At 40.1% G+C, this 26779-nt stretch overlaps 1 protein-coding gene across 1 annotated transcript in view; it reads right to left on the reverse strand.

Moving 5' to 3' along the window:
- neto1l (neuropilin (NRP) and tolloid (TLL)-like 1, like) overlaps positions 1 to 26424 on the reverse strand; it is a 73213-nt gene extending 46789 nt beyond the window's left edge. The window contains exons 1-4 of the mRNA XM_046066202.1: positions 26314 to 26424; positions 25455 to 25511; positions 25212 to 25346; positions 24688 to 24936 (exon numbers count right to left, since the gene is read on the reverse strand). Coding sequence (XP_045922158.1) covers positions 24688 to 24936; positions 25212 to 25346; positions 25455 to 25511; positions 26314 to 26341 — 469 coding nt within the window. The 5' untranslated portion in view covers positions 26342 to 26424. The remainder of the gene's footprint in view (positions 1 to 24687; positions 24937 to 25211; positions 25347 to 25454; positions 25512 to 26313) is intronic.
- Positions 26425 to 26779: the final 355 nt, after the last annotated feature.

Below are 26779 nucleotides of genomic sequence, written 5' to 3' on the forward strand. Positions count from 1 at the left end.
CAGTAGTCCACCAAGATGTAAATAGATGACATGAGTACTCTTTCACTTCATAAAGCCCAGTGTGTAAATGAACAGCTTTATATTTATATTTGTTTATGAGATTGGATCATGATCTTTATGAGGGCGCATTTGAGAGCCCTGTTGCATGACGTTGGTAAGAGAGTGTGTATTTTACACTGCATAGGGTGTGTATACACTAGTATTAGTGTATATGTGTGCGTGTCTAATACATGCATCCTCGGCTCCCCTTGCCTCCCGAGGGGAGATCAACAGCAGCTTGAAGTTTTAAGGTTTCCTCTCTGAACTTGCTGAAAACACACAGTAACACCCTGAGCACAATGCTGGACCTCCACCGGAGTGGTCCCGGGGGGGAAACTATCTGAAGTTAAAAAAACATTTATAACCTCCTCCACAGAGAGAAACACACATTTTCATCCACACTAGCACACGCTCTGTAAATATCTCCCGTCAGTGCAGATATTCTGATGCAGTTTCTGCGACAGGCGCTCCCCCCTGTGTGTTTCACTGCAGGTGTGTGTGTGTGTGCATCAGTGCACACTTGTTTATGAGGCAAGTAGTAGGATGTATGACAAAAAAGAACAAAAAGAAGTGCAGCTGTTTGGCAGTAGAGAAAAGCTAATTGGTGAGTACAACTAACAAGTTTTCCCCACTCCTTAGGCTTTCTTGAACATTGTTGAACAACATTCACAAATTCAAATTATGCTTATTTTTGTTTTCTTGTCAGTGGATATTCAAATTTATTACCAGTCACTGAGGTAGGAGGTGTGGATTTCATCAGAGCTTGGAGAACACACACAAGTTAAGCTTTACTTTTGGTCTTAACAAGCATACAATTTTTAAAGAGAGCATTTAAAAGAAGAAACTAAATTTTTAAAGTTACAATTAGAGTTTAAAGGAGTTAAAACATTTCCTCCAACCTCATTTATCAGCAGTGATGATGCCCCCCCCCCGGCTTTAAGGACGGATAAGGCCTACTTGGGACTCTTGCCTGCCACCAGCACAATAAGAAGGCAACAGGAAGCTAGCCAAGCACTAGCTGTAGGGGTCTAAGCAGCAGGGAAGCTGTACCGCAACATAGCTTTTGCTACATGTCTGCCAGATTCGAGCATGAATAAATAAACACAGCAAGATCTGTCCAATTTTCCCTCAGCCCCTAGGCTTTAAACCAGAATACTTCTGACACCTGCTATGATCATTCATTATCCTTTCCTCACATGCATTATTTCACAGGTGCCAAGTTAAAAATAGTTCTATCTATTTTTGATGGGTGCCAACGAATAAGTGAAATAAAGTAGACTTGCGCTTGACACAGCACACAGTGCCAGATGAGGAGATTACTGCTGGTTAAGCTGCTCCAACTGCGGGTCCCACAACCAAATTACTCAACAGGTCACAGTTCACTTGTTAGAAAACAAGGAAGCCTTCTGGGGACAAGAGGCCTCAAACATCATTTGCTGCTCCATCAATGGTCTCTTTTGAAGGGAGTTTTCTTGATGCGAAATGCTTCAGGAGTAACATAATTTTACCATGTGTGTTGTCTTAGACTTCACATCCTGGTGAGATTTTTTTCCGGAACAACTGAGACATACAGCATATGTGGAACTACTCAGTCCAACTTTGGATATAAAGATAATTTTTACATGAACTCTACAATATGTGCAAATTATTTACAGTCACATGAAATGAAAATTTCTATCTTCCTTACTTCCTGAAGAAGTATAAACTAACTAAGCATGTTCTGGCCAACAAAAAAATAAAAGTAAAAGATTCAGAAACTATGGTGGCTGCACTTAGTTATCAATTTGCTCCCAATTTAAATTGTTCATATTGAGGTGTTTGCTGTTTCACATCTTCCTTTATAGTATGGGTTACGAATATGGGTTTAGAAAGCAAGGCGATGGATGATATATAATGCCAATATCAAAACAAAGAAAAGTCTTGTATAATTCATTATTCCATGCAGAGTACAATCTAATATACATGTTATTAGCCAGTAACGTGTTGTTTTAGATGTACTTTTTATTACTTCATGAAAAACAAAAATACACTTAACTGCATTATTCTCTACAGTATAACAATATATATTTAACTCTAGCCAGTAATGGTTTTAGATTAGATCTGTTGTCATTAAGATGATACATCAGCCTTGTGAATGCCTGATTAATCGGCCGACCAATTAATCTGTCTATCACTATTCCTTTAGATACTGTGTACAGGTCAGTAAAACGATTAGTGGATGAATCAATTAGTCGATGAAACGGTAACAATTTTGATAATCGATTGATTGCTTAAGTCATATAAAGTAAAAATGCCAAAACGTTCTCTAGTTTAGCAATCTTATAAGTGAAGATTTACTGCTTTTCTTTTCTTATATCATTATAAACTGAATATCTTTGCATTTTAGACTATTTTTTTAAAATTTAAAATGTCTCTTTGCAGTCCATAAAAAATTATAATTTTCTGCTATTTTATAAATTAAACAATCAATTGCTTGACTGAAAATAGATTAATCAATGATGAAAATAAACATTAGTTGCAACCCTAATTTAGAAAATAATCAGCAGTGATCTAAACTATAATGAAGTTTGGCAATGAAGCAGAAAAAAGAAGACTCAACAGTGCAGCAGCGTTGTAAATGATCTAGTATGACACAGACAGTACCAACCAAGGGTGAGTGGTAAGTCAACGAGAAGCCCAGCGTGGTGCTAAGAGACGGAGGCAGGGTACAACCTGCCTGCTGCAAAATGGCAGGAATAACAGGCTGACACACAAAGACTGACAGGGGCGTGGAAAATTGGTCCTGGCTGTCGGGAAAGCGAGAGGAGAGAGACAGACACACTGAGGGGTTTTTGCTGTAGAAAGAGAATAAGGAAATAGAAGATGGTAGAGAAATGGCATGGGCTGGAGACAAGGAAGGAAGTGGAAGAACACATGCTATTATACAGTGTCGAGAAATGGGAAAAGAAAGTAATGGGGAAAGGGAAAAACAGAGCGTGACAGAAGCAGAGATAAATAGGGAAAAAACAAAAACAAACGAGAAGGACTGCAAGCTGTCCAAATTCAAGAGAGAAGCAGGTGATTAGTAGTGATGTGATGACTTGAGGTATGTGTGTGTGCGCGCACGTGGCTGCTGATGAAGGGTAGCTATCTAGCAAGAAAGGGGGGAGGGGCAATGGGGAGAGAGAACGGATACCAGCCAAGTGGTCTAGTACCATCCAGGGAGAAACAGCATCTGTCTCAGCAAAATAGAGAGGAGCAATCAATAACTATACAGTTAAGGTGTGTGCGCATGCTTGTGTGCGTGTGTATATGTGTTCCTGGTGCACTGGCCTTTGCAGTTTGCTTATACTGCATCTACAATGCTGTGTTGCGAATGATGCATAGGCATGGTTGTGTGTAATTTTTTTTACAGATATGTGTGTTATTTTAAAAATCAGATAATCATTTTTTTTGGATGGAACCCGTAGACTAAACAAAAAACTTGTTTGACTAAGTTACGTGCTACATGGGACATTTTACAGTTGAAAAATTGTCACTGCTCTCTGGTGGACAAACTATGTAATGGTGACCAGTGTTGTGGGCAGTAACGCATTACTCATATTACTAATATTATTACTTTTTTAGGGAGTAATAAGTAAACCTATTGCAATTCCCGAGTAACTTGCCTTACACTGATGGTGACTAAATGGCATTTATGTACTGCAATTACTCGCAATTTATCGGTCAATAGTCTGGCAATAGACTGAAATATCTCAACAACAACTGGATGCCATGTGATTTTGTACAGACAATCGAGGTCCGCAGCAGATGAGTCCTATTGGTTTTAGGGATCCTCTGACAATTCATCGAGGGCCACCAGCAGGTCAAACTTTTCACTTATACTGTGAAATATCATGAACATTTGCCAGATGGATTGGCATGGTTCCAAAATGATGTATCCTAATGACTTTTGTAAATGCTCTGTATTTCTAGCCTTTTCAACCACTCTTACACTACATCCACACACATTCATTCAGCCTAAGTGCTCAAACAGAAACTAACATTCACACACTGAGGTAGTCCTAGCCAGGGATAGAACCGCCGACCTTGCAATTAAAGGGCAACACGCTCCACCTCCTGAGCCACAGCCATCCCTTTGTGCTCTTATCAACTACTGGATGCACTGTCATAAAATTTGGTATACAATCACGTTCCCTTCTGGGTATATAACTTTAGTGAATGCTCAAGTTTTCGTTTGGCATCACCATCAGGTCAGTTTATCTATTTGCCCTTCAGTCCTTTAGTTTATAACCAAATATCTGCAAAACTATTGACGTCCCACTCATCCTCAGCTGTACTTTGTGTTTACGGCTAATTAGCAAATAATAGCATGTGGTGAAAATATGTTAGTATTGTCATTGTGAGCAGATTAGCATGCTAATGTTGACATTAGCTCAAAGCACCCCATGCCTGAGTAAAGCCTCAAAAAGCCTCTAGCATGTCTGTAGAATCTTAGTCTTGTGTGTACACGGGTAAATTAGGTGTAGCCTATTCTTTGAATATGTTGATTTGTAAGCACTTTTAACAGTTTCCTTCTCTACTGGGCTAAAAAGTAAAGCATGTGGCCATCGTGGTCTCTTTATCTCACATCTGACCTCTCCTTCCACAATATTACAGCCAGAAATACAGCCGAGAAAGGAGACTATAATCTCACTGAGCATCATAATATCAAAATCCATTTCTATTTGTTGCCCAATCCTAACTAGAAAGCTCCATTTAAGAGTGGCAAAATATGGCTGAGAAGACGCAATTCAAAGTGAAGCATGATCAGCTTTATGCAAATATCTGTTTCTGTGACCTGTGGAGAATGCAAAGTGCAATTCACATAATGGATTTTCAACCCTTACATGGGTTTACTGTGCAAAGCGTCAATGTCTTTTTTATCATAAAAAGTGGAGTTTCATTTCTCACTACCAGGAAAGTACGCACTCTACATCCAAATGGACACAGGCTCACACACACAAACACACAGATTTATGATGGATTAGCGTGCCCACAGCTATTAAAAAGATGAATACATATACTGTATATACACTGCAATTATTTCTGTATGTAACCTTTGAAGTCTAATAAAAATGGGGAAAAACTCTCTGATCTCCCAGAGAGAATAACCCTGTTGGTCATATTCGCTGCAATCAAAAGGGCTGTCTGTTTCTCAATGCGTGTCAGAGGGAATTAAGAGCCCTGAATGAGAAATCAAATCACACAGCATTTCCTTTCATCTTCTCTTGAATCGATAGCATGTCATAAAGTATGTTGGAGCGGACCTTGCAGCACTCTGGCATATATCCACCGACGAGGATGACTGCATCTTCGCTCTTTCACGAAGGAGCTTCTTGCGACACCTTTGAGCTAACTCCCCAAAATGTCAGGTTTTATTGCAGTCACACTGACACGCTGCGATTAGGCCTTCATCAGAGTATTTGTCCTTACAATACAAACATTTCCGTCATCCAATTTAGTCAATTTAGGCTTTCCCCTGCCTGGGTGTTTGATGGATGTCCAGAGTAGTTGGCAGTGGAGTGGAGACTAAGCTTTGATGTTCAGGCCCAGACTGTTAGAGTATTCAGGTTGACTTTGATAAACCCCATTAGAGTGTCGCTATCTCTCCCTCTCTCACCCTCACTCTCTCGCACACACTTAAAGGCTATGAGCCTCAGAGGAATGGGTGTGAGGGCAAAAATACAAGGTTGCTCCGACACTGCATAAATTCTGAGTAAGTGAGTTGAGAAGTGGATAACGGAGATATATAACCGGCATCCGCTTACAGAAAGGCAATGCCAGTTGATTGAGACGACGAACAATTGGATAATGGCAAAGGGTTGCGTTACAAAAGATTTAGATATACAATTTCAGGCATTAGTCACCATAAAAGATTGAGAGATGTATATCGCCACATCACTGGAGACACCTGCTTCTTTGAATATGCAGGCAGAGCTGCGTAGGTGAACGATTGAAAGAATGAATGATTCTCCAGGAAGTCTGGCGGAGGTCGATACTCTACATGCACACCAGCGCAACACCCCATTCACCACTCGCCACTATCTAAATTGAAAAGAGTATTTATACCAACTTAGGGATCAGAAGTTAATGGAAGCAGTCATGCATCAATTGAGTTACATAAAAATGTCCGTTGGAAAAGGGTGAGATAACTACATTCTTTTAAAAGATTTTTAATTTTCTCAAATTGTTTTTTTGTGTCAGATAGAGTGTGTGTGTGTGTGTGTGTGTGTGTGTTTTGTGTGTGTGTGTGTGTGTGTGTGAGAGGTGGGGGGCGGGGGTTGTAGGCACATCATTGTGAGAGTTTTAATCAGACATCAGAATGAGTATCAACGGGGAAATGTGCTAAAAGAGTAGGATCAAATAAAGATCTCAATCCGATGTAATGCAATACTGCTCTTTGGTGTGCCGCCTAATCATGCTGGCCAAGTTGCAGCACAGCTTGCTCAATGCAAAAAAAAAAGGAAAAGGCACAATGACATAGGTGGGAAAGTGATTAAGATGCATTGGTAACTCGCTGTCCCTCTGTTATAAAACATGTAATAACATCTTTTGCACAAAAGGAGGACTCCCTCCCTGCCCCCGTGTTAACGCTCTTGTCACTCGGTGTCTAATGCCTCTTATAAAATCCCAGGAAAATACTACTGCTATTTCTGTTGCTTTACACATCTGAACCCCAGGCAAACTGTTGGTTGCCTCTAGCTGATGAAATCCCCCTCACATTTAATGAAATGAAAAACCCAATCCCAATCAGGATTGCACTGAGAACACCCCAAAGACATTTTTAGGCGTGTTGACAAAACACAAGCTGTGCCAAACACACTCAACACTACACTCACTGATAAAAAGCAACGTCATTTTTGCAGGCTTGGACATGCGGAACTAACAGAGTTTTAAGACTGATATCTCAGTATTCACTTGTGTATCACTGAGTATGCAAAACCCCCAAAACTACACATTTATGATGGTTGGGCCACAAAGTCAATACTCTGCTAAGAAATGCTGAGGAATGTTCAAAACTGACCCTGCACACAGACAGCAATGTATTTGTGGATTTAACTTACAAACAAAGCTTTTTAAAGGGTGCATGGAAGGCACAGGGTACGATTCTTGCCATCACCACAGAGCCCGTAAAATAGTGATGGGAATTACGGCTTTTTCAAGGGAGCCAGATCTTATGGCTACGTTCCCTTCCGAGTGCCGGCTCTTTTGGCTCCCAAATGGCTCTTCGTTTAGAACCACTTCTGCTTAGATTAGAATCAACTTTATTGTCATTATACAGAGTACAGGTACAGAGCTAATGAAATGCGGTTAGCATCTAACCAGAAATGCAGAAATGTAGTGTTTTTTCAGATGAGTGCAGTTATGCTATATCTTACAATATGTACAGTGGAGGTACACAGATATTATATAGTACAGTTTAGGTGAATATATTATAAACTTATAGTAGAGAAGTGGACAGGGTTAGTGAATGGAGAGTGCAAATGTAAGGATGAATGTTTCAAGAATAATTTCCTTGCTGTATAACAACCTACTGTAAATAACACCCTGCTAATGAAAATTAAATAGTCTGGTTAATAAAAAAAATACACAAGTCTATACACACAGGCACTGTATATTTCAATGAGGAAACATAATTAATTTAAGTGCAAGGTATTTTATTTTGGTGAAATGCTCTGACTGAGTTGATTTCCCTCTGTTAAGCACTTACCCAAGATGTGGGCTTTTATTGTTAAGGTTGGAAAGTAGAAAATTGGTTCCGGTAAAAACTAACATGAGGGAGAAGAAGAAAATAAAGTTTCTTCAGACAATGGAGCCTCTGTGTTTTTATTTTATAACATGTATAAGCATAGGCGAAACTGATAAGCCTCGGTTACATAAGTGTAATTTGTTCATTGTCATGCTTTTGTCATGCGGCTCCCGTCGTTCATTTCATAGAGTCAACTCCTTCACAACCAACACATCACTACCACAAAAGCAGCTCCTTGCAGGGGTATCTCAGGCTTGGCTGCGTATTTCAACAAATGCAACTAATTATGTTCACAGGATGGGAAGCCAGTGAGGGATTGTGTACTTGGCACTGCACTAGCTCCTACTGGTTAGTTGAGGTGCCTCCTTGGTGGCACGACAGGCTGCCATTCATTGCAAATGGAAACTCCAAATAAATAATCTCTCAGGAAACTGAAGCACAGCTGTTTTTTTTACTCCAACTCAACTCTAATAACAAAAGTGGAAAAAGCCAGTAGGTTGGGATTATCTGTCACATCAGATCAGGAAAACCAGTGATAGGACCCAAATGCAGACTTTGACGCAGAGGAGGTTCAGATTTAACAGTATTTATTAATAATGAAACCAAAGGGGTAGGAGCTTATGGAAAGGTGAGGCAGGCAAAGGTCCAAACCAGAGGCAATCAAATCCAAACACGAACAGGCAAGAAACAAAATCAAAATAATACAAGAAGTAAAGAAGAAAAATCCTAAAAAGCACAGGAAAGTGCTGAAATGCTTGACAATGTTAAGACAAATTAACGGTTTCCCCATTACCAAGCTACATACCTGGAAACACATCATTTGGTAAATTAATATTTATAACTAGAATATCTAACTGTCCAATCGGAACTGAGTATATAGGATCATGCTACTTGAGTTGGTGTGTGAGAACAGGTGAAAGAAAGCACGTCTGGCTACTCCCTCACCAGATAAACAGTGGAAGCAATGACAAGGACCATAGTGCACAAGGAATTGTGAATCTAATTCGGGAGAAATGTTGACACATTTAGAAATAAAACAACAACTAATAAAGATGATGCAAGCATTTTTATTACAAATCCAAGGTTTTAGTCAAAAAGGCCTTCCACATTCTTAACAGGAAAACAACAAATGCTTTGCGACTCAACACTTAAATGCCAGTTTGTAAAAAAATAACCTTTGTTTCAGCCAGAAGGGCTGTCCCAGAGATGTGTGACAAGTAGTGTGTCAAGCGATCCACAGCTAGGAGCTAAAACCTCACTCCAACATAGTGCCACCAGCCAATGAATATTTAAGCCACACCAAAGCCCTCCTCTCCACACACTCAATTTGAGCATTTTCACTGAGTTTCCACAAAGCCTCGCCTCTTCACTGACTCAGACTTCCTTCCTGATCACAGTCAATCTCTCCTATAAGCTACAAACACAAATTGAGGGGGGTTTAAACCTAATCCCACCACTATCTCCTGCTTTTCTTTATTTCTCTGTCTGACGTATGACCCTGCGATTCTGTTTCAGGCCCTCTCAGCTTGCTTTGTGCTGTGGTGGCAGTGGAGATTGGTTTGCGGATGTGTGATTAACACAGTAGATTATGGTCTGCGTATGTGGTGGAAATTGCCTTTTGCATGTGTTTTTTGATGCGATTAATAGCACAGTATTTTGGTCTATGTCTAAGCGAGCAAGTCAAAGCACTTTTGCATGATAAGGGAAGTTCAAAGTTCAAAGACAAATAATTTTCCTCGGTTATGAATCACCAGTCCAGCCAGCACCCACACACGCATTTCCCCTTCCTATAACAAAGAGACAGAGCTTTAGAGAGAAACTGTGAAATATCAACTAAATCAGGAGGTAAAGTTGGAAGACTTTTGAAATAGTGGGAAATAAAGTGTTGCCCAGAGGGCGACAAAATTCTCAGCCGAGCCCCACATATTCAACCTAATCTTTTCTAATTTAAGAAAAAGAAAATTATGTCCTTGTGGCACACTGCTATCAAGGGAAGGGATGGTGATTTCAATCTCACTTGAATTCTACATCTTACCAGAAGAGCCCCAAAAGGATTATGCCTGAATATTTAAGATTGCTGTACATGGCGAGGGTGGTTAGAATAAGTGTTTTGAGGGAAATGGGCAAAATCTCTGCAATGCTGTACTGTATATATATTCCACATGAAGATAAATCTCACACTGTTCTACTCTTCACTATTCTCTCTTCCTTACAAACTTGCCCATTTTTACAGCCAGCATATAAACCAAGAACCAACATCACCTCTACAAAATGAAAAGGATTTTTTGATCTGATGGTTCAGATGTAGCTGCTCAGTAGAGGTCCAGTGTGTGTGTCTGTGTTTGGGGCACAGGGATTAGGAGAAGCATACAGATTTGAGTAGTTTCATCCAGCTTGGCTCAAGCCTTGGATGAGAAATGTCCTCTCTGTATATAAGGACACAAAAATCAGAGCAACCTCGTATTTTTTGCATGTGCGTGACACTGTGCATGTGCACAGTGAGCATGAATCAAAAAACACATTTTCCCACCAATTAGCTCAACTGTGTAGTTGTCTTGTTCACACAGACTCAGCAGGCAGTGATCATTGCAGGATGTAGTATCTGCAGTGTGCAGGCTCAATATTGTCAGCAAAGAATGCTTCTGTCCTGTGCGATATTGCAATATATAAAAGTTTACATTTATTAATTTAGCTGACACTTTTATCCAAAGCCACTTACAATTGCTATATATGTCAGAGGTCGCATGCCTCTGGAGCAACTAGGGGTAAAGTGTCTTGCTCAGGGACACATTAGTGTCTCACAGTGGATTCTAACCCTGGTTTCTCACACCAAAGGCATGTGTCTTATCCACTGTTCCATCACCACCCCAAAGGTTCCTTTACTGTAAAGCTCACTATAGAATAATCTACTTTTTGTACAAACTGAAGGACTTCCCAAAACAACTGTATTCCCCTGCAGCAGATCAGATATTCCATTATTCAGAATGAATAAACAGTCGTAGTGCATGCATGACAGAAGATAAAGTCAGCAAGTCTCAATTTCAGTCCTGGAGATATGAAGCCAAACAGCTGGCACAGAAAAAAATGTTATCTAGTAATGTTTTTCATGCACAGCAATTTAAACATACAGGGGAGCAAACTGTTTAAGCTGTTTCAAGGCTGTTTATAAGAAAGTGCAGAAATCACTCTGTGTGTCTGTGTGTCATGCAGAGTTGTTTATATGCATGTTAGGCACACAGGCTTATTAGAGGCCACAAGGTAAAAGCCAATTGGCATCCTTTTCTAGATGGTGGCGAGAAAAGCTGGTGTCAGCTCAATGAATATTCAGATGGAAGCAGAGCCTTGAGGGGACATGGAGCAGCCCCAATCTTTTATCTCTCTTCCTCACGGCGTGGCCATAACCTATTCACAGTAATCCAAATCTTTCTCTGTATCACCAGATTCTTCTTTCCTTTCTTCTTTCTTTGTCTCTTTGTATCACTCATATACACAGTGTAAGCATTAGTATAGCTATGGCTTTCTTCTTCTCTGCCTCAGTTCCCCCCTAGCTGTACACTTTCCTGCATAGGGGAACAATGAGAGCCCGCAGCGGTGGGTGGCCACGTGTGTCGCATTGTATAGGAGTGCTGTGATTAATCGAGCTTGCCAAATAGAAAATGAAATGCCAGCAAGGCCACGCTGTTCAGCAGGCTGTTAGTGTTTGTTTGGGATGAAACAGAGATGAACACACGATCGACTCCATGACTTTTCCAGGTCCTTGCTTGTGGCAATCTGCCGAAAGACTTCAGTCGTCCAATGGAAGAAGATGGTCTTAATTGACTTGCTGGACTCCATTGGCATTGATGTACAGTCAGTGATTTAGGGAAGAAATAAAAATGTTCTCTAGCAACCCCCTGCACCTCAATAACCACAGACGAATGAGCAATTTGAGCGGTGACGAGAATGAAAGAGGACAAAATGTCTGACAGATCTTTCAGCTTTCGGGACTCAAGGTTTCAGAGCCAAACAAATGCTTGACACCTTCAGCAAAATGGCTGAAAGTGAAGTAAAACCGCCGCATAGAACATCAAGCAATCTGTTACACACCTACGGAAAACCAAATGTCACATGCACCTTTAGGACATCAAACAGTAAACATTCAAATTGAACCTGGTCTTTCCTATAGGAACTGTTTAGCAGCCTGCAAGCTCACATAATGGATCCTCTGGGTGCAATAGCAATCCTTCACACAGACAAGGGGAAACAGGGGGGAGGCAGGAGAACCAAGCAGGTCTTTCTGTGGAAAATCTTGCCTTGACCTGCCTGGAAATTCTGCCATTATGGTTATGAATGAGCTGCAAAAACATCTCTTCAACCACCTCTTCAAACCCAGATCAGATACAGAGCATTATAGGCTATTCTTTTCTGCTTTGTATACAAATTTTGTTCCATTATTACATTGGACATTTCTTCCTTGGTTGAACCCAGGGAACCCTAGAATATATAGAGAGAATATAGAATAATAAAATATGATAGAGTTAGAGGAACTAGAGAATTATAGTCAGTTGTAAACCATAAACCACTTGTCATGACTTTTCTATAAGCCCATAAATTTGTAATGATATTATTTAACCCTTCAACGCAGTCCCAGCAGTATAAAGAGCAGGACAGCCAATATGACCCAAGCTGCACTTTAATTTCATGAAATGTAGCATCAACTCATTTTATTGTAATTTCATATTGTTGTGGCAGTCCGCTTGAATACACAACTGTTATCATTCTGAAATGTTGTGAGGATTACTCAAACTCCACATTTCGTAATCCCATCATGGTCTTGCCCTCTTTCATTGTTGACATCATTCTCCTTGTGGCAAAACAAAAGCTTGCCATTACCTATTAGATTACCCAGATGCCAAATGTGATTTAGGTCCCTTTGGAATCAGACATTGCTCTTAGATGATAAGCTGGGAATGAGTCCAATACACTGCCAAAAAAGGATGCAAGAAAATGGGGGAAGCTATGTGTAGAAAACAGAACATTTATCATTCATACGGCATTTGAGGCAGTTACTAGGCTTTTCATCCCTGTGTGTCAATACAGGAACTCCCTAAGGAAGTATCCCACTGATGGGATGATGAAAACAAAAGCAAAACCCATCAAGCATGGAGAGCAATCTGCTCTGTGATGTCCTTCGAAAATCAGAGGTACAAATCAGGGGGGATGCACAAACACTCACTCACCTTCCAAATATGAAAAGACCTTTTCAATCAACTCTTAAGGGAATAATTCTCCAAGACATTTTCAATGGCTTGAAGCATTAATGTGTGCAGAGATAAAACACACAGCTCAATCTCATTGCTGCCTAATACAGCATAATGAAGAGAGTCAGGCTCTCAGCATGACAGCCAAGGATCCACCACAGTGATAGGCTAATGAAACAAATAGCCCTAGGCGAGCTGTTATACCTACAGAGGAAGGGAGTAGGGAGAAAAAACACACACTTTCAATAAGCCAGCTAATTTCCAATGCAGTTCTGGGAGCCAAGACCATATGCATTATGTGTACAATGTAGCTAACACTGCGTGAATACACAATAGGTCACTATTGTGGAGGTAGCAAAGGAAGGACATGGGGGTTTGAATAGGAAAGCAGCCCAGATTCTGTTACAGATTGGAAAGATGCATGGTGTAGACAAACACATACACACACACACACACACACACACACAAATGCACATGTTCTAACATACTGTATGTACACATGGGTATTGATACATATGGTGTGTGTGTATGTGTATGTACAGTAGCAGATACACAAACCCCCTTCATTCCAATCCCCACAAATAAAACCCCCACACCCAGCCTGGTTTACATTACTGCAGACTTCCAGCTACAACAGAGCGGTGCCCTGACCCCCACAGCATCTGTAGCTGAACAGCAGGCCTGGATAACAAACTGCCACAGAGGATGGAAGAAGGAGGCAGGCTGAGCCACTGATTGATCTGCAGGGTAATTGGCTGGGAGAGGCTGAAACAGCCAAAGGACATAAATATCAGCCATCCTGTTGGATAGTGAGTTAAGTTTCACGGGGCGATAAACTCTGACTGGTTGTCCCCTGAGTGAAGGCTTCTTGTCTGATAAGCTGGTGAACATTTTGTGCCTGGACTTCTCTGCTGTGCAGGAAGGAGCACGGCGTCTGAGTGGAGATAGGAGGGAAGTGAAGTGGAGTAGAAGTGGAGCAGGAAGAGGAAGAGAATAAAGGTGCAGACACACCAAAATGTCACAGCAAAATTCATCTTCATCTTCATCTTCACCTTCGGGAAGTGTGTTTTTAGAAACTTGGCAATATACTGACAGCTCGCAGGTCTACCTGGTGAACCACTGCAGCTGCCTAGCTAATTGCTAACAAGTGGGAACATGCTAGTGCTAGTCAATCAAAAAAAGCTAGCTAGCTTTTTAAGTTATGCTGTCAATGAGCAAGCTAGTTAGCTCGGTTGCTAAATACATTGACAGTTTCAAGAGATTTTGCTTCTTTGTACTACTGACTGTCTGTTTACAAACCAGCACATAAGCTACGGCAGCTTCCTCTGCTTTGGACACACAGACTCTTCGGCCGCTCAAATGTCATAATTATGATGATGGTTTGCTGTTGGTCAACAAAGCCACTTTGTGTGTCAGATTTGATCAAAGCAGATCCATTGAAATTAATTGATTTTGTGTTGACATTTTCCTGCTTTAAATGCTGCCATAACAGCTGGTTCGTGCTTAAAGGATAATTCCAGTTTCTTATAACTTTATTATTTAATATTTCTGTTGGTTATGGGTACCATAATTAACCCAGTTATTGCTGAGATTTGGGGACATGGTGGCTCTCACTAGAACAAAGTCAGACAATGAAACGAAACGAGCGTTCAGATGATTTGACAGGTGGAAGACAACATTTTCACCACATTACTGTATCTAAACCACTTTATTTAAAGGAAAAACTGGAAGTGAGCATGCCTGAAATGTGAGTAATCACTGCACAGGAATAGTGTCTGCACCTACAACTGCAGTTACGGTTTGCAAAAAATAAAGCAGGAAGTCGGTCTTTAAACTTGGTGATGGACCTGTGATGGAAGCTTGTAATCGAACACCTTTACTGGCTAGTGTTATATTTATATTGTTATACTGTGGAGAATGATGCAGTTGAATGACATCACTTCTGACAAACTGCTCCCCACTCTTCCTCAAAAACCAGTCACGTTCTGAAATCTACAGCAGAACCAGTGGTGGAAAAAGTACAAAATTTTCCTACTCAAGTAAAAGTACAGATACCATTCAAGTAAAAGTAAAAGTCGTCCAGTAAAATACTACTCAAGTAAAAGTAAAAAAGTACCTGGTTTTAAAAGTACTTAAATATCAAAAGTAAAAAAGTAGTACACATTAACATCTATTGATCACCACAAATCCACACCCACGTTAACTTCAGCACCTCTGATAAAGTGCAGCCCATGGTCAAACAGAGAAAAGTTGTGCCTCAGTTTTTAGATGCTTCTATTGCAAAACTCTACCAGCTACATTAACGCTCTCTCACAAAGTCACTGCGACTCACGGCGCAAGAGTTACTTGATCTCTATCGTTACTTTACACCTCTGATTATAACCTAATGTATTTTTCTATTTCATTCATTAATAAAAATTCCATCTAAAACAACACATTACTGGCTAAAATAACCATGTATACTAAATTGTACTCTGCATGGAATAATGGAATTATACATGACTTTTCTTTGTTTTGATATTGGCAGTATATATTCTCTCTAAATATCGGCATCGGCCACTGAGAAACCCATATCAGTCGACCACTAGCCAAAACCATGAAAAATAAGAACCTGATTGCGATACACTGGAATCATCCTTTAAGTTGGACAGTGGGAGTTACATAGCTTAATTTCCTGGAGCACCACAGAAAGCATTAAAATCATGTGAGTGGGACATCTCCCTTTACGTGGCTCTGGTGCATAACATATAGCCAGTAATGTTGGGAGTGAGACAAGGACAGAAGAAAAGAGGTAGTGTTAGCTGAACTAAAGAGAGACAAAGAGATGAGTGAGGAGAGCGAGGGTGCGACCGACCTCTTGCACAGCTGCAAGAGGTGTGCCTGCAATGCTAACTCACTCCATCCACCTCGCTTTGCTAAAACAGAGGCAGTGCGGAGGGAAGGCTGTCTTCAGCTCACCGCATATGAGCACAAGAGATTCTCTTTTGAAATGAGATTGATGTGTGCAGCCAGAACTCTAAAACACGAAGCTATGTGAGCAACTCCAAGCCTGTTCTCCAAACACAGGTCTGTTTCTTTCTAGACCACTATCAGCCTTTTCACATTAAAATGAGTCATCTGAAAGGACAACAGTTATTTTCTCCTTTCCAAAGCAAAATTGCATTACACATGACGAGCATACCTCTGCAGGGAATAATGTACACATACACATTTTCCCAGTAGAGAAACAGACAACAGGCCCATAACAATCAGAGAAACAGTAGGCAGCGCTGAAGAATCAGGAAAAGAGAATGTGACTTGCACTGGAGGGAGCACTAATGACAACAAGCATTAGAGCAAAACATTGGGAGGATGATCTTTTTTGTGGTGATTTATGAGGAGTGACTACATGCAAGCAGCTCATTCAGGCAAACACACTCTTTACAGAAATCTTGGGAGAACACCAGAAAATGCACCACAGGAGACTTCTCTCTCCATGTCTACTCATGAATTTCATCTACTTTTCCTCTGTTCCCCTTTGTGAATCTGAACCCCTACAAGTTTTGAGCCATGGAAAATGAAAATTTACTCCCAGTGCCCTAGGTGCTGTACCAGTGTGGGACAGAGTTTTCACAATGTTTTTAATAGATTTAGGTTGAGAGGTACCACAGTAGAAAAGCCAGACCACATCTCACAAGCTCGTTTTCCACTATGAGACATTACAGGTATGCTTCTGCAACTACATGGTCTGTGTCTCACCTAAACAAATAAAATTTTGGTAAGAGATTTAGGAGAAATTTGACATTTCCATATTTTTCCTTTTTAGGTTACCAGGACAGTCACCCGTTGTACATCCTGATTGATGTCTGTCTGAAGCAAATACCTGTGAAAAGCTTCCAAAGCCCAATTGTGACCGTATAGTCAAAGCTACAGTGACCATTCTTTATCATCTGTATGTACCACTGTAAATGCAATGTAATAAAGTGAAATACAAAGAATTTCCCAAATACTTAAAAAGTCAAAATGTCAAACATTGCTAGCAAATATTAGTGTTTATTTATTCAACTGCTAATAAAACATCCGTGTCTTCAGAATAAGAGCCCCAGATCTCACACTCAACATCTCCATGGCTATTTACACACTGCACTGTCTTTGCTCTGGTCAAATTACCTAAACTACTACTACTACTACTTCTGACACCTCATATCTACTTAGGCTGGAGTTCAGTTCCGTCCTAAAATACAATATACGATGACCATCGTGAATTAACATGCATCGCCAACCTGGTGAATGTCAGTGTCTTTGGAAACTTCACTGAGAGCTCAGTGGATGTAACTGAACAAAAAGCGACTCACACAGTTAAATGCCGGGTGTTGCCACTGGCAAATGACTTTGGAGACAGATGTGAAACTGAAAATTCGCTGAACTTTCTGTCCAACCCCAGCAATGGTGCTGCCGAAGTCAGTTCCTTCCGAGAGCGAAGAGTCGATCTCCATGGTTCAATTTTCAATTTTCCAGTTTGAGCCCATCTAGGTTTAATCTCATGGCCCTGCCTCCTTTATGATAAGCCCATATATCCTATTCCAGCTATAATCTTAAATGCCATTTGACTCATTTAATTCCAGAAAGATACTCAGCCCTGTTAGAGCTTGGTCGGGCTATAAGGCACCTAGATCAATCAGTGTCATCTAGATTCATTAGTGGAAAACAGCCAGTAGCAGTGCTGCTGATGGTGCCACATGAGGCTGAATGGCATGCTGACCAGTTTCCATTTCACAAGAGAAAAAGAGGGATCTGTTTTCTTTTCACTATGGTGAATACTAGTTTGAGTTTGCATAAGTTTTGCATTTAAATTACAAGTTAGAGTAAAGACCAAAGGAATTTTATCAAGCATTTTCTACAGTTCATAAAATTAAATAAACAATACATATCCAATTCAGGATGTACATTTTCTTGAAGCAAAACAGAAAAGTCTTCATACGCTATTCCATCTGAAAATTTATTCACAGACCCACCTCACATCTAAGAAGCAGCTTAAAAACCTAATGGGCCACATGGGTATACTGTACAGTCCACACAATATGTTCAATAAAGGAACAGTTTATCACTAGTGCTTGGATCAAGGAAATGCACAAATACTGCCTGAGTCTCCATATAGAAGCATCTGCCTCACCACCAAGTCTTGGCTCTGCAAACAGCCAATGATCGGAGCACAGGGACCAAGAAGGGGAGAACTTGCAGCTTTTATTTGCTCTGGCTTTGGCTTAAGGTGCTGAAACACCACTTAATCTGCCAGTCCAGAGGTTTCTAAGGTCATGGCGCCCTAGAAAGACTTGAAAAGCAAAATGCTGCCCAAATCCCCCAACAGCCTTGCACACAAACATACACACAGAAATATACACACAATGGTTCCTCTACACTTTCCTCCTGCACATGCTGTATTCAGCTATTCTACTTGGAATTTTATATTATGTGTCAATACTATCAGGCTGCTTATCAAAAAATGTAATGTAATTGGCTTTATCGCTGACCTCCAGACATGATGTGAATCTAGGGGAGGCAACTTCACATGTGCAACAATGAGAAGCTTGTTGGTGTGCTAGCTTTATTGACAGACTGCTGGATTTTACTCATTATGCTTTCTTTCCATTTGTATTCCCACACTACTGAAATTGCACACTCTCACAAGTTGCCACTATTTCACACAAAATTATTGTTCCACCGTGACTTAAAATTAGGCAAAAATAAGGGATTAAAAAAAACAAATAAAAATCACCCCAGAAGTTATTTTGCATATTCAAACACAGCCTTGCCTTACTGGGCCTGAGGCTTCCAGCCCTTTCCTAAACCACTCTTCTCGTGGGTGGTGTGATGTTCACCCCCTCTGTTCCTCCCATAATTGACTAAACGGCCTTTTATATGTGGACTTGATTGTGGAGCAGTGGAACGTGATGTCTTCTGCAGTACACTTACAGTAGGAAGTGCATGTCGCTTCGAAGTGGCATTAGGATAATATGCTATGGTTATGAGTACTGCATCTTGGTATTTTTGAAGGTCTCACAAATGGTTTATCTATATGCCCCTACAGGAATAGTTTGACATCTTTGAAATATGCTTATTCATCTTTTTGCCAAGAGCTAGATGAGGAGACTGATATCACTCCCATGTCTGTAGCCTACGGTAAAAATTAAGTTACCGTCAACAGCCAGTTAGCTTAGCTTAGACGTCTGGCTCTGTCCAAGGGCCAGGTCACACCTTGTATTAACATGTGATCTGTAACTGGATACATTATCTGGATATTGACATCCAATCCACAGGCCTTTGCATTTACATCAAGCGTCAGGCGGGGCTTGTGGACTTGCTAGCTATCAGTACTGCTTGTAGCTTTTTTACCAGGTTTGCTCAAGCCAGCACGAAAAAGTGGACTTAGGTGACCTTTCAACTTGGCGGATGTATTGCTCAAGAATGTGGCCACACTGTATGGACTGAACTGATACCTGGCTGAGAGCTGATCACAATGTCAAGGTGTCTTCTGTCTGATTCAATCGTGTTCCGATCCCATAGCGTGCACTTACACCGTGCATTAACATGCGTTTTTCCTTTTCTAGATACAAACTGCATGTCAACACAAAGCATAAATGGCATCCAAAGATTGTGTTTTGTTTGTTTGATCTGTACAAAAACAGAAGTGTAAACATTTTTACGTTTTGAACAAATAAAGAAAGGAGATAAAACGTGTTAATTAGTGAGTTTTCGAGGTGCTAGTAGGATTTTGTTACCATTTGACCTGCCAGGTTTGCTGCCTCCACTCTTTCTGCTAAGCTAAGCTAATTGGCTGCTGGAGTTAGCTTTATATATACTGTACAGACATGAAGTGCTTTTTCCCAAAATGTCGTACTGTTGTTTTAAGTATACCAGAGTGTACACTAGTGCGAGAATTAGGACGGATATTGTGAGATTCCATATATTTAATGGGCCGCTTATGACTATGATTCATCTGGGTGATAAAGAGATATTTCCTGACTAGCCGACAATGTACATTCATTCAGTCAGGTAACTCAAGTGAGTCACATATTTAGCCCGCCAGATAGACTCCACAGCCTGAAGTCCCTCCACAGGTGCCAGAAAGTCAATGAAAGTCTGTCTTTGTAGTTGGATGACTTTAGTAGGAAATAGTTGCATGATCTTATCTATATATTTAGTCCCCCCACAGCTTTCAAAGCCTTTTACAGCTGTGGGGAAAGCTGCAGTACATTGTATTTTGCAGAGGTAAAAAAGACAGCTGCAAAAGTTCTGTGATGCAAAACAAGACCATGAATGAGGCATCTGGGTGTAATTAGTTTGACAAATAAATTGTGCATCACATCACATGGGCAGCCAAGTTCATTTAGTCACTGGTCTGAGTCAGTCTCTAGTGTCTGTTACACCAACATCTCTTCCACTGATGCCACATATAAATTGAATACATAGCATCTGCAGACTGTGAAGTGCTTCACTGAAGTACCTCAACACATAAAATGACACCGGATATTGTGAGATTCTAGTCACTGCTCCTTCATTCACTGGCTGCTGTACTAACTGCATTAGTCATCGAGAGCACGAGGCTCTGAAAAGATACTGGCAGAACGTGAAGAAGATGAAGAGACATAAGAGTTTTTATCTCTCCACTCCTAAAAAGACTGAGGAAAGAGAGTAAGAGGGGATGATTCATGTCACCTATTTTGCCTCTTTTTTTCTCTCACATTCATCAGAGGAGGGCTGTGTGAATTAGCATGGTTAGCAGAGCAGCTGCAGATGTGAGACACTATTCACAATGCCAGATTGAGTATCAAGTCGAGTGAATTCAGTACTTTTATCTTCTTTAATTATGTAAATCATATGCCACAGATATTTCCTATCAAGTCGAGAGGCAGAGCTTTTTTTCTTTCCTCCCAGCAAATTGTCAATGAGACTCCCAAGAGAAGAAGGCAGAGGAAACAATACTCCAATTGCGCATTACAGAAAATGTGGTCCGGCTTCTATATCTCTGACTATCAGGGCGGGAAATGACAAATTATCCTTTCTGTGTAGCTTTATTTTTAAAAGCACTTTTTGGAAGTTTCAGTAGTGATGTTACTTTAATTTTTATTCACATCTTGAGACACATTTTGAGACTACATCAGGATACCTGGACATGCATGTTTGAAGTTTTAGAAAATATGCTTATTTGCTTTCTTGTCAAGAGCATGATGAAAAGATTAATACCACTCTTTGTACAGTGAATATGAAGCTATACCACCTGTAGCTGGTTAGCTTAGTCTGTTAGCTGCACGAAAACTGAAGTTCAGTTTATGTACTGACCAAACATGCTGTAATGTTAATTAGTGTGCTTTATGGTGTGTTCAAACATATCGTGAGGCGAATTTTAGAGGTGGCACATATGCATACAAAGTTGATGAACTGACGTAATGGACACAATTAGTCCTGTGCGGTGGAAACTGACACGAAGACACTAGTTGGAAATGTTTCAGCTTGAGCGCTTTATGACTGTACTAAATAAACAAACAGAGAGAAAAGGACAAAGGAGATAAACTGGAAACAGAAGTAACTGGCTTTCTTGCTAACTATCTATACAGTTGGTAAATGGGCTCTTTGGGGGGAATCAAAAACAGTCAAAAGTTCCAATGGTCAAACGAATGACAAAAAATCAGTTTAGAGGTACTGATAGGCAGATTTTGTCACCATTTGTTAAGCCCGGCTAGCTGTTTTCTCCTGTTTCCATTCTTCTCTAGTAGTGTAACCCAGACCTTCTGGGACGCTTTCCAGTACTGGATCATTTACAATACACAAAACATATAACATAAATTTGGGCTTCAAATGCAGAACAGAAGAACTGAATTTGGAATGAATAATCTGTTTCCATTCCTTTTATTTCTTTGCTTGGTAAATTATCAATATTGTACTCCATGTTCAATTCATGTTGTATAATTGATTAAATATGAATGTAATGTGCTTTTTTGTATGTTTGATACAAAGTTTCATTAAAAAAGAAAAAACAACAACTCCTGTTTCCTCTTTGTACTATGCTAAGCTAACCAGCTGCTGTCTGTAGCTTCATTTTTACTGTACAGACATTAGAGTGTTATCAATCTTCTCATATAACTCTTGGCAAAATAGTGAATAACAGTATTTCCCAATATGTCAGACTCTGCACACTAATGACCTCTGTGGCCATATGTGTGTGTGTGTTTGTGTGTGTGGATGTGAGTTTGTTTATCCTATTTCTTATTATGTGCATATATTTTATTTCTTATTCTAATGCTGCAAATTGGATTGCTCCAACAGAGTTTTGCTGTATAAATACAAGCAATGACAATAAAGATCTATCTATCTATTTAAAATGGACTAGAATGCCATCCATCCAATGATATTATTGCCTGGCAAATGTTTAGCTACTCAACTAGCCTTACTGCTACAGTGCACCAAGTAGAAATGTAACGATTATTTTTCAAATCGATTAATATAACGATTATTTTTTCAATTAGTCGATTAATCTAACTAATCATTTTGTGTATTCTAAAGAAAAAAAGTTGCCTATTCCTCGATAAGCATACCAATTTATCCAAAATAAATATCAAATACATATCTGATCAATAAATCAATATTTTATTCAATCATCCTCATGAAGCATATTAAAATAATGACAATAGTAGCAAATCTTAAAATGAATCCAATTTCCACTTTACTGATGTGTTGTGATAATAACAATAACAGACATTAATTAGGCTACTTTACTTAAAACTTCAAATGTTTCTGACATGGATTTATTTCAATATTGAGTAATATGCAGTATGATAATCAAATGTATTTCTGCATCAGTGTGGGGCAAAGAAAACAACTGAAACGATTCACAGACGGTGCAGACAGTCACAGATTGTCTGTAATGTTAGATCCAGCTGTTTTCTTGCTCATACGTGGCCGTTAAACAGAAAATATGAAACGGCCGAATGTTAGATGACACGGTGTAACGTTACGTTACCATGACAGCAGCAGGGCAGAAATTACTTTTAATATGAACGCAATGAAGAAAAACTTAGAAAATACATTTTAACGGACTATGTGTCTTCGTGCTGATAACGTGCCGTGCTTGTGTGGAGACAGGAAACAGGATTTGCGGTGCTGCCGTCAGTGCTCCGGGATACTTTCGCTTCACGTGTTCATGCTGCTTCACATATTATTGGACAGCATTTGTGCTGCAGTGATGCTCACGGAGCGAGCACCATGTTGTTGAGTGTCTGTCTAAAACACTCCCAAACTGGAGCTTGTCCGGGGGAATCCCTGCTAACACCGGGGACAGTTACGTCGACTACGTTGGTGAATAGCCTCAGCCCTAACCAAGTTAACACCTTTGCAATATCACAAGTGCATTTCTAAATAATAAAACTTAAAAATCAAAGTTGCTAGAACAAGTGATGCGTATAACACAGCAGCGGGATAAGAGACTCATGCTGCAGCAGACAGCAGTCTCTGTAAGCATATCCCCGACAGCATATCCCCGACCCCGCCTGACACTCTCTTGAAATTTGTGTGGATTCATGTTTTCTACTTTCTCTTACACTTTTTTTTTTCTCTCCAACTCCTTTCTGAATTGCTTGGAAAACATCATATCTGACAGCGTAACACTTTTACACATAATACATTGAGCTACAGCAGTTTTACCTTAGTGCAGTTTTAAATTAGCTATGTAACTGCTACTGACAAATCTCACAAAAGTAGCAGCACTTCTGCTTAACAACCCATGGTATGAAGCCCTTGACTTTATTCTTCCGTAGATTTCCTTGTTATACACTGCTCTTCTTCAACATAATTTCACCCACAAAATAAATGTAAAAATAAATGTATAGTCCCTCTTCACCTCGATAGGTTTCTTTTAAATAGCCTGTAGCTAGTAGCATGTTTTTCGAATGAAAGGTTGATGTACTGCATAAGTGTTCATCATTTGAACAATGACACACTCATATGTCAGATGGTAAAATGCCCCTGAAGGTGCAATGGATGTGGAGACAAATTGGCATACCGTTCATGTTTCCTGGCACTGTGCCTTTCAAGCCTCAAACACACTAAAAAAGTTGACAGTGTTATTAAACCTAGTCAAGTGTAGGTGAAGGAAGGAATATTAAATCATGGTAATATGATTCCTTGTCATCAATCCTCAAGCTGCTTCAGTAATGGGATCTCAACCAAAGATGAGGCAAATTAAGAAAGCCAAGGTTTAACACACAGACATAATTGCCACGATTGTGTTTGACAATGCCGAATAGTTAGTAGTTGATAATGCCTTAGTTTCCAGGCCTGTAAACTAAGGAGTGGTGCTGCTGAACTGGATTTGAATCTGACACTGCTCCGCATCACTCCAGATATAGAGAGAAAAGAAATAACTGCCTAGCCAGTCAAAAGAGTGTCCCAGCCAATGACAGAATATTGCCAATAGAAATAATGAGTGTGTGCAGACAGACAATCAATAAAGCAGCAAGAGGCTCCCACAAGGGCGAGTTCCCTGGATGATATTTGTTATTCATTTGGAGCCTTGATGTTAGAACGATAAAGCATGGACATGCTTACAAAGAAAGAAATGAATTGACAAGAGCAGTAAGGCAAAACAGCTACAAAAAAATGTACCTGCAGTGAAGTTGTAACTTGCTGAAAATCCCACCGCTTCCAGTTCACCATCTGTAACAAATTTTATCCACAGATATCGGCCGCTACTCCTGATATCAGGCGGGCTATGCTGACCGCAGTACCGTCCGAGAATTGGGGAGAAGCCAAAGGGTCCATCCCGAACCTCGATGTTGTCAAATTTACATTCCCAAGAGGACTCGATTGAATAATTCTCGTCAAAGTGTAGATCAATACACTGCCTTGGGGGAGCTGGAAGACACAGTAAAAATAATGACCACCGAGCACAGAGCAGGGAGTAAAATATTAGCCATGCTTTCATTGATGAACATTCAACTGGTTTCATTATCAGCACGCCCACACACATCCCCATTCCTGGCTTTTAGGGCTTTAGCTTCTACATTCACTTTGGTGATTTTATAATCACCAAAGGAACACCCCCCGCAGGATAACCCCAGCTTTAGCTATAGAGAATAGCCCAAACACCGTGCTCTCTCACTGCTGCTGTGCTTAAAAAGAAGATTTACCTTCAAGGATATAAACACACTCTGTGTCTGGGGGGTATTTGTTTGGGTAATTGGGAGACGTGAACAGTCCTCCTTCTGATTCTTTCACCCACGTTCCACATTGACCTGCAGGCTTCACTCCAGAATTGTTTTTCACTAAAAACATACAAAGCAAAAAGAAGAAAGAAGGGAAGTGAGAGATTAAGGCTTTGAAAATAGGACGCTTAGGGAGCAAAGGCGTGCGGTTGTGGCAATGGAGATTACCTGCAGTATCCTTCCTTGTTGCCCCAGACAACCCAAGTAGGAGAAGACTTGCAACAACTGTAAGAACAGAAAGACAAATAAATTTTTGATGGTAGACTGTGGCATGCCCATATTGTTTTTCTCTTTTTTTCTCAGTTTTGTTAGCAGCGTGATTTCAGCTGAGGGAGGGTTGAGTCAGCAAGGAACACATCTTAGGTTTTGGATTTCATGCACTGTACACCAGCTTTATGCTAATGCTAAGCCCTTGCTGACTGCAACCTTCCCCAAACAGCACACAATACCTAAAATAATCATTATAACATCAATTACAATGATTTATTTAATCAGAAAGGTAAAAAACAAACAGCCTTTATAATTCTAATAGGCTCCAAGTAGCTCAGAAACATAGCCTCTAAGCCTGTACTGTAACTTTGTGAAAACACATGAATGATTCTTATTTGCAGCCTTGGTCAGCCATGCACTAACCAAACTCTGTAAAAAAGAGTTACTGTAAAATGACCATAAAATGAGACATGATATAAATGAACAACCAAAACATCTTTATCATAAGTTGTCACAAGATGTGTATTCCAAAGAGTCAATTATTTCAAAAACCAAAAAGAAAAACACCTACAACTTACAGTGTGACCTTCAACAGTGAGTTTCTGTTGTAGAATGCAGTATGTACCTCGTGGTATTTGTTTCATCCTGAGAAAAACACAATTCTGTTTCTATTTGTAGTTTTTATCTGTTGCTCAGATATTTTGCAAGCTCCTAAAACTGATCAGAGGATTACTACACTTCTTTTTCTTTGGGGTTTAAGAAATTTAAGAGGTTTGAGCAAGTGGGCTCCAGCTAATGAATATACAGGATATCTTACCGTGATGGAAGCTGTGTCCATGTACCATGTCTGTTCCTTTCACAAACGGCTTCAGACTCAACTAATTCCATTTAGATCTAGGAATACTTTAAGAGGAAAAAAAGATTGAGATCAGAGTTTTCACACCGGGAAACCGCTCATATCATACAACCTTTCAGTGGGAGGGGAAAAAAGGCAAATTTGCTCCTCAATATAATCTTAAGTGACAAAAAATCCTTGCAAGACGTGTCAAAACAACTAATCACCAGTTTCATATAAAACCAAAAACAGTTCCAAACACTCGCCCGATTTCCATCCAGTCGTTTCTAATACCCGTTGGTGCTTTTGATGCACTGAAGGGATTAATAGTCCCGTCATCAGCCCTTCTCTAATCGCTCCACCTTTGCAATCTTCTTTTGGAAAATATCATGGGCAGCCTTGTTTTGTCCTCTTTGGTCCCTTTATCAGGAGAGGGGATCCTTCAGGA

The sequence above is a fragment of the Micropterus dolomieu genome, linkage group LG01 (genome assembly GCF_021292245.1).
Source record: "Micropterus dolomieu isolate WLL.071019.BEF.003 ecotype Adirondacks linkage group LG01, ASM2129224v1, whole genome shotgun sequence".
Classification (NCBI taxonomy): domain Eukaryota; kingdom Metazoa; phylum Chordata; class Actinopteri; order Centrarchiformes; family Centrarchidae; genus Micropterus; species Micropterus dolomieu.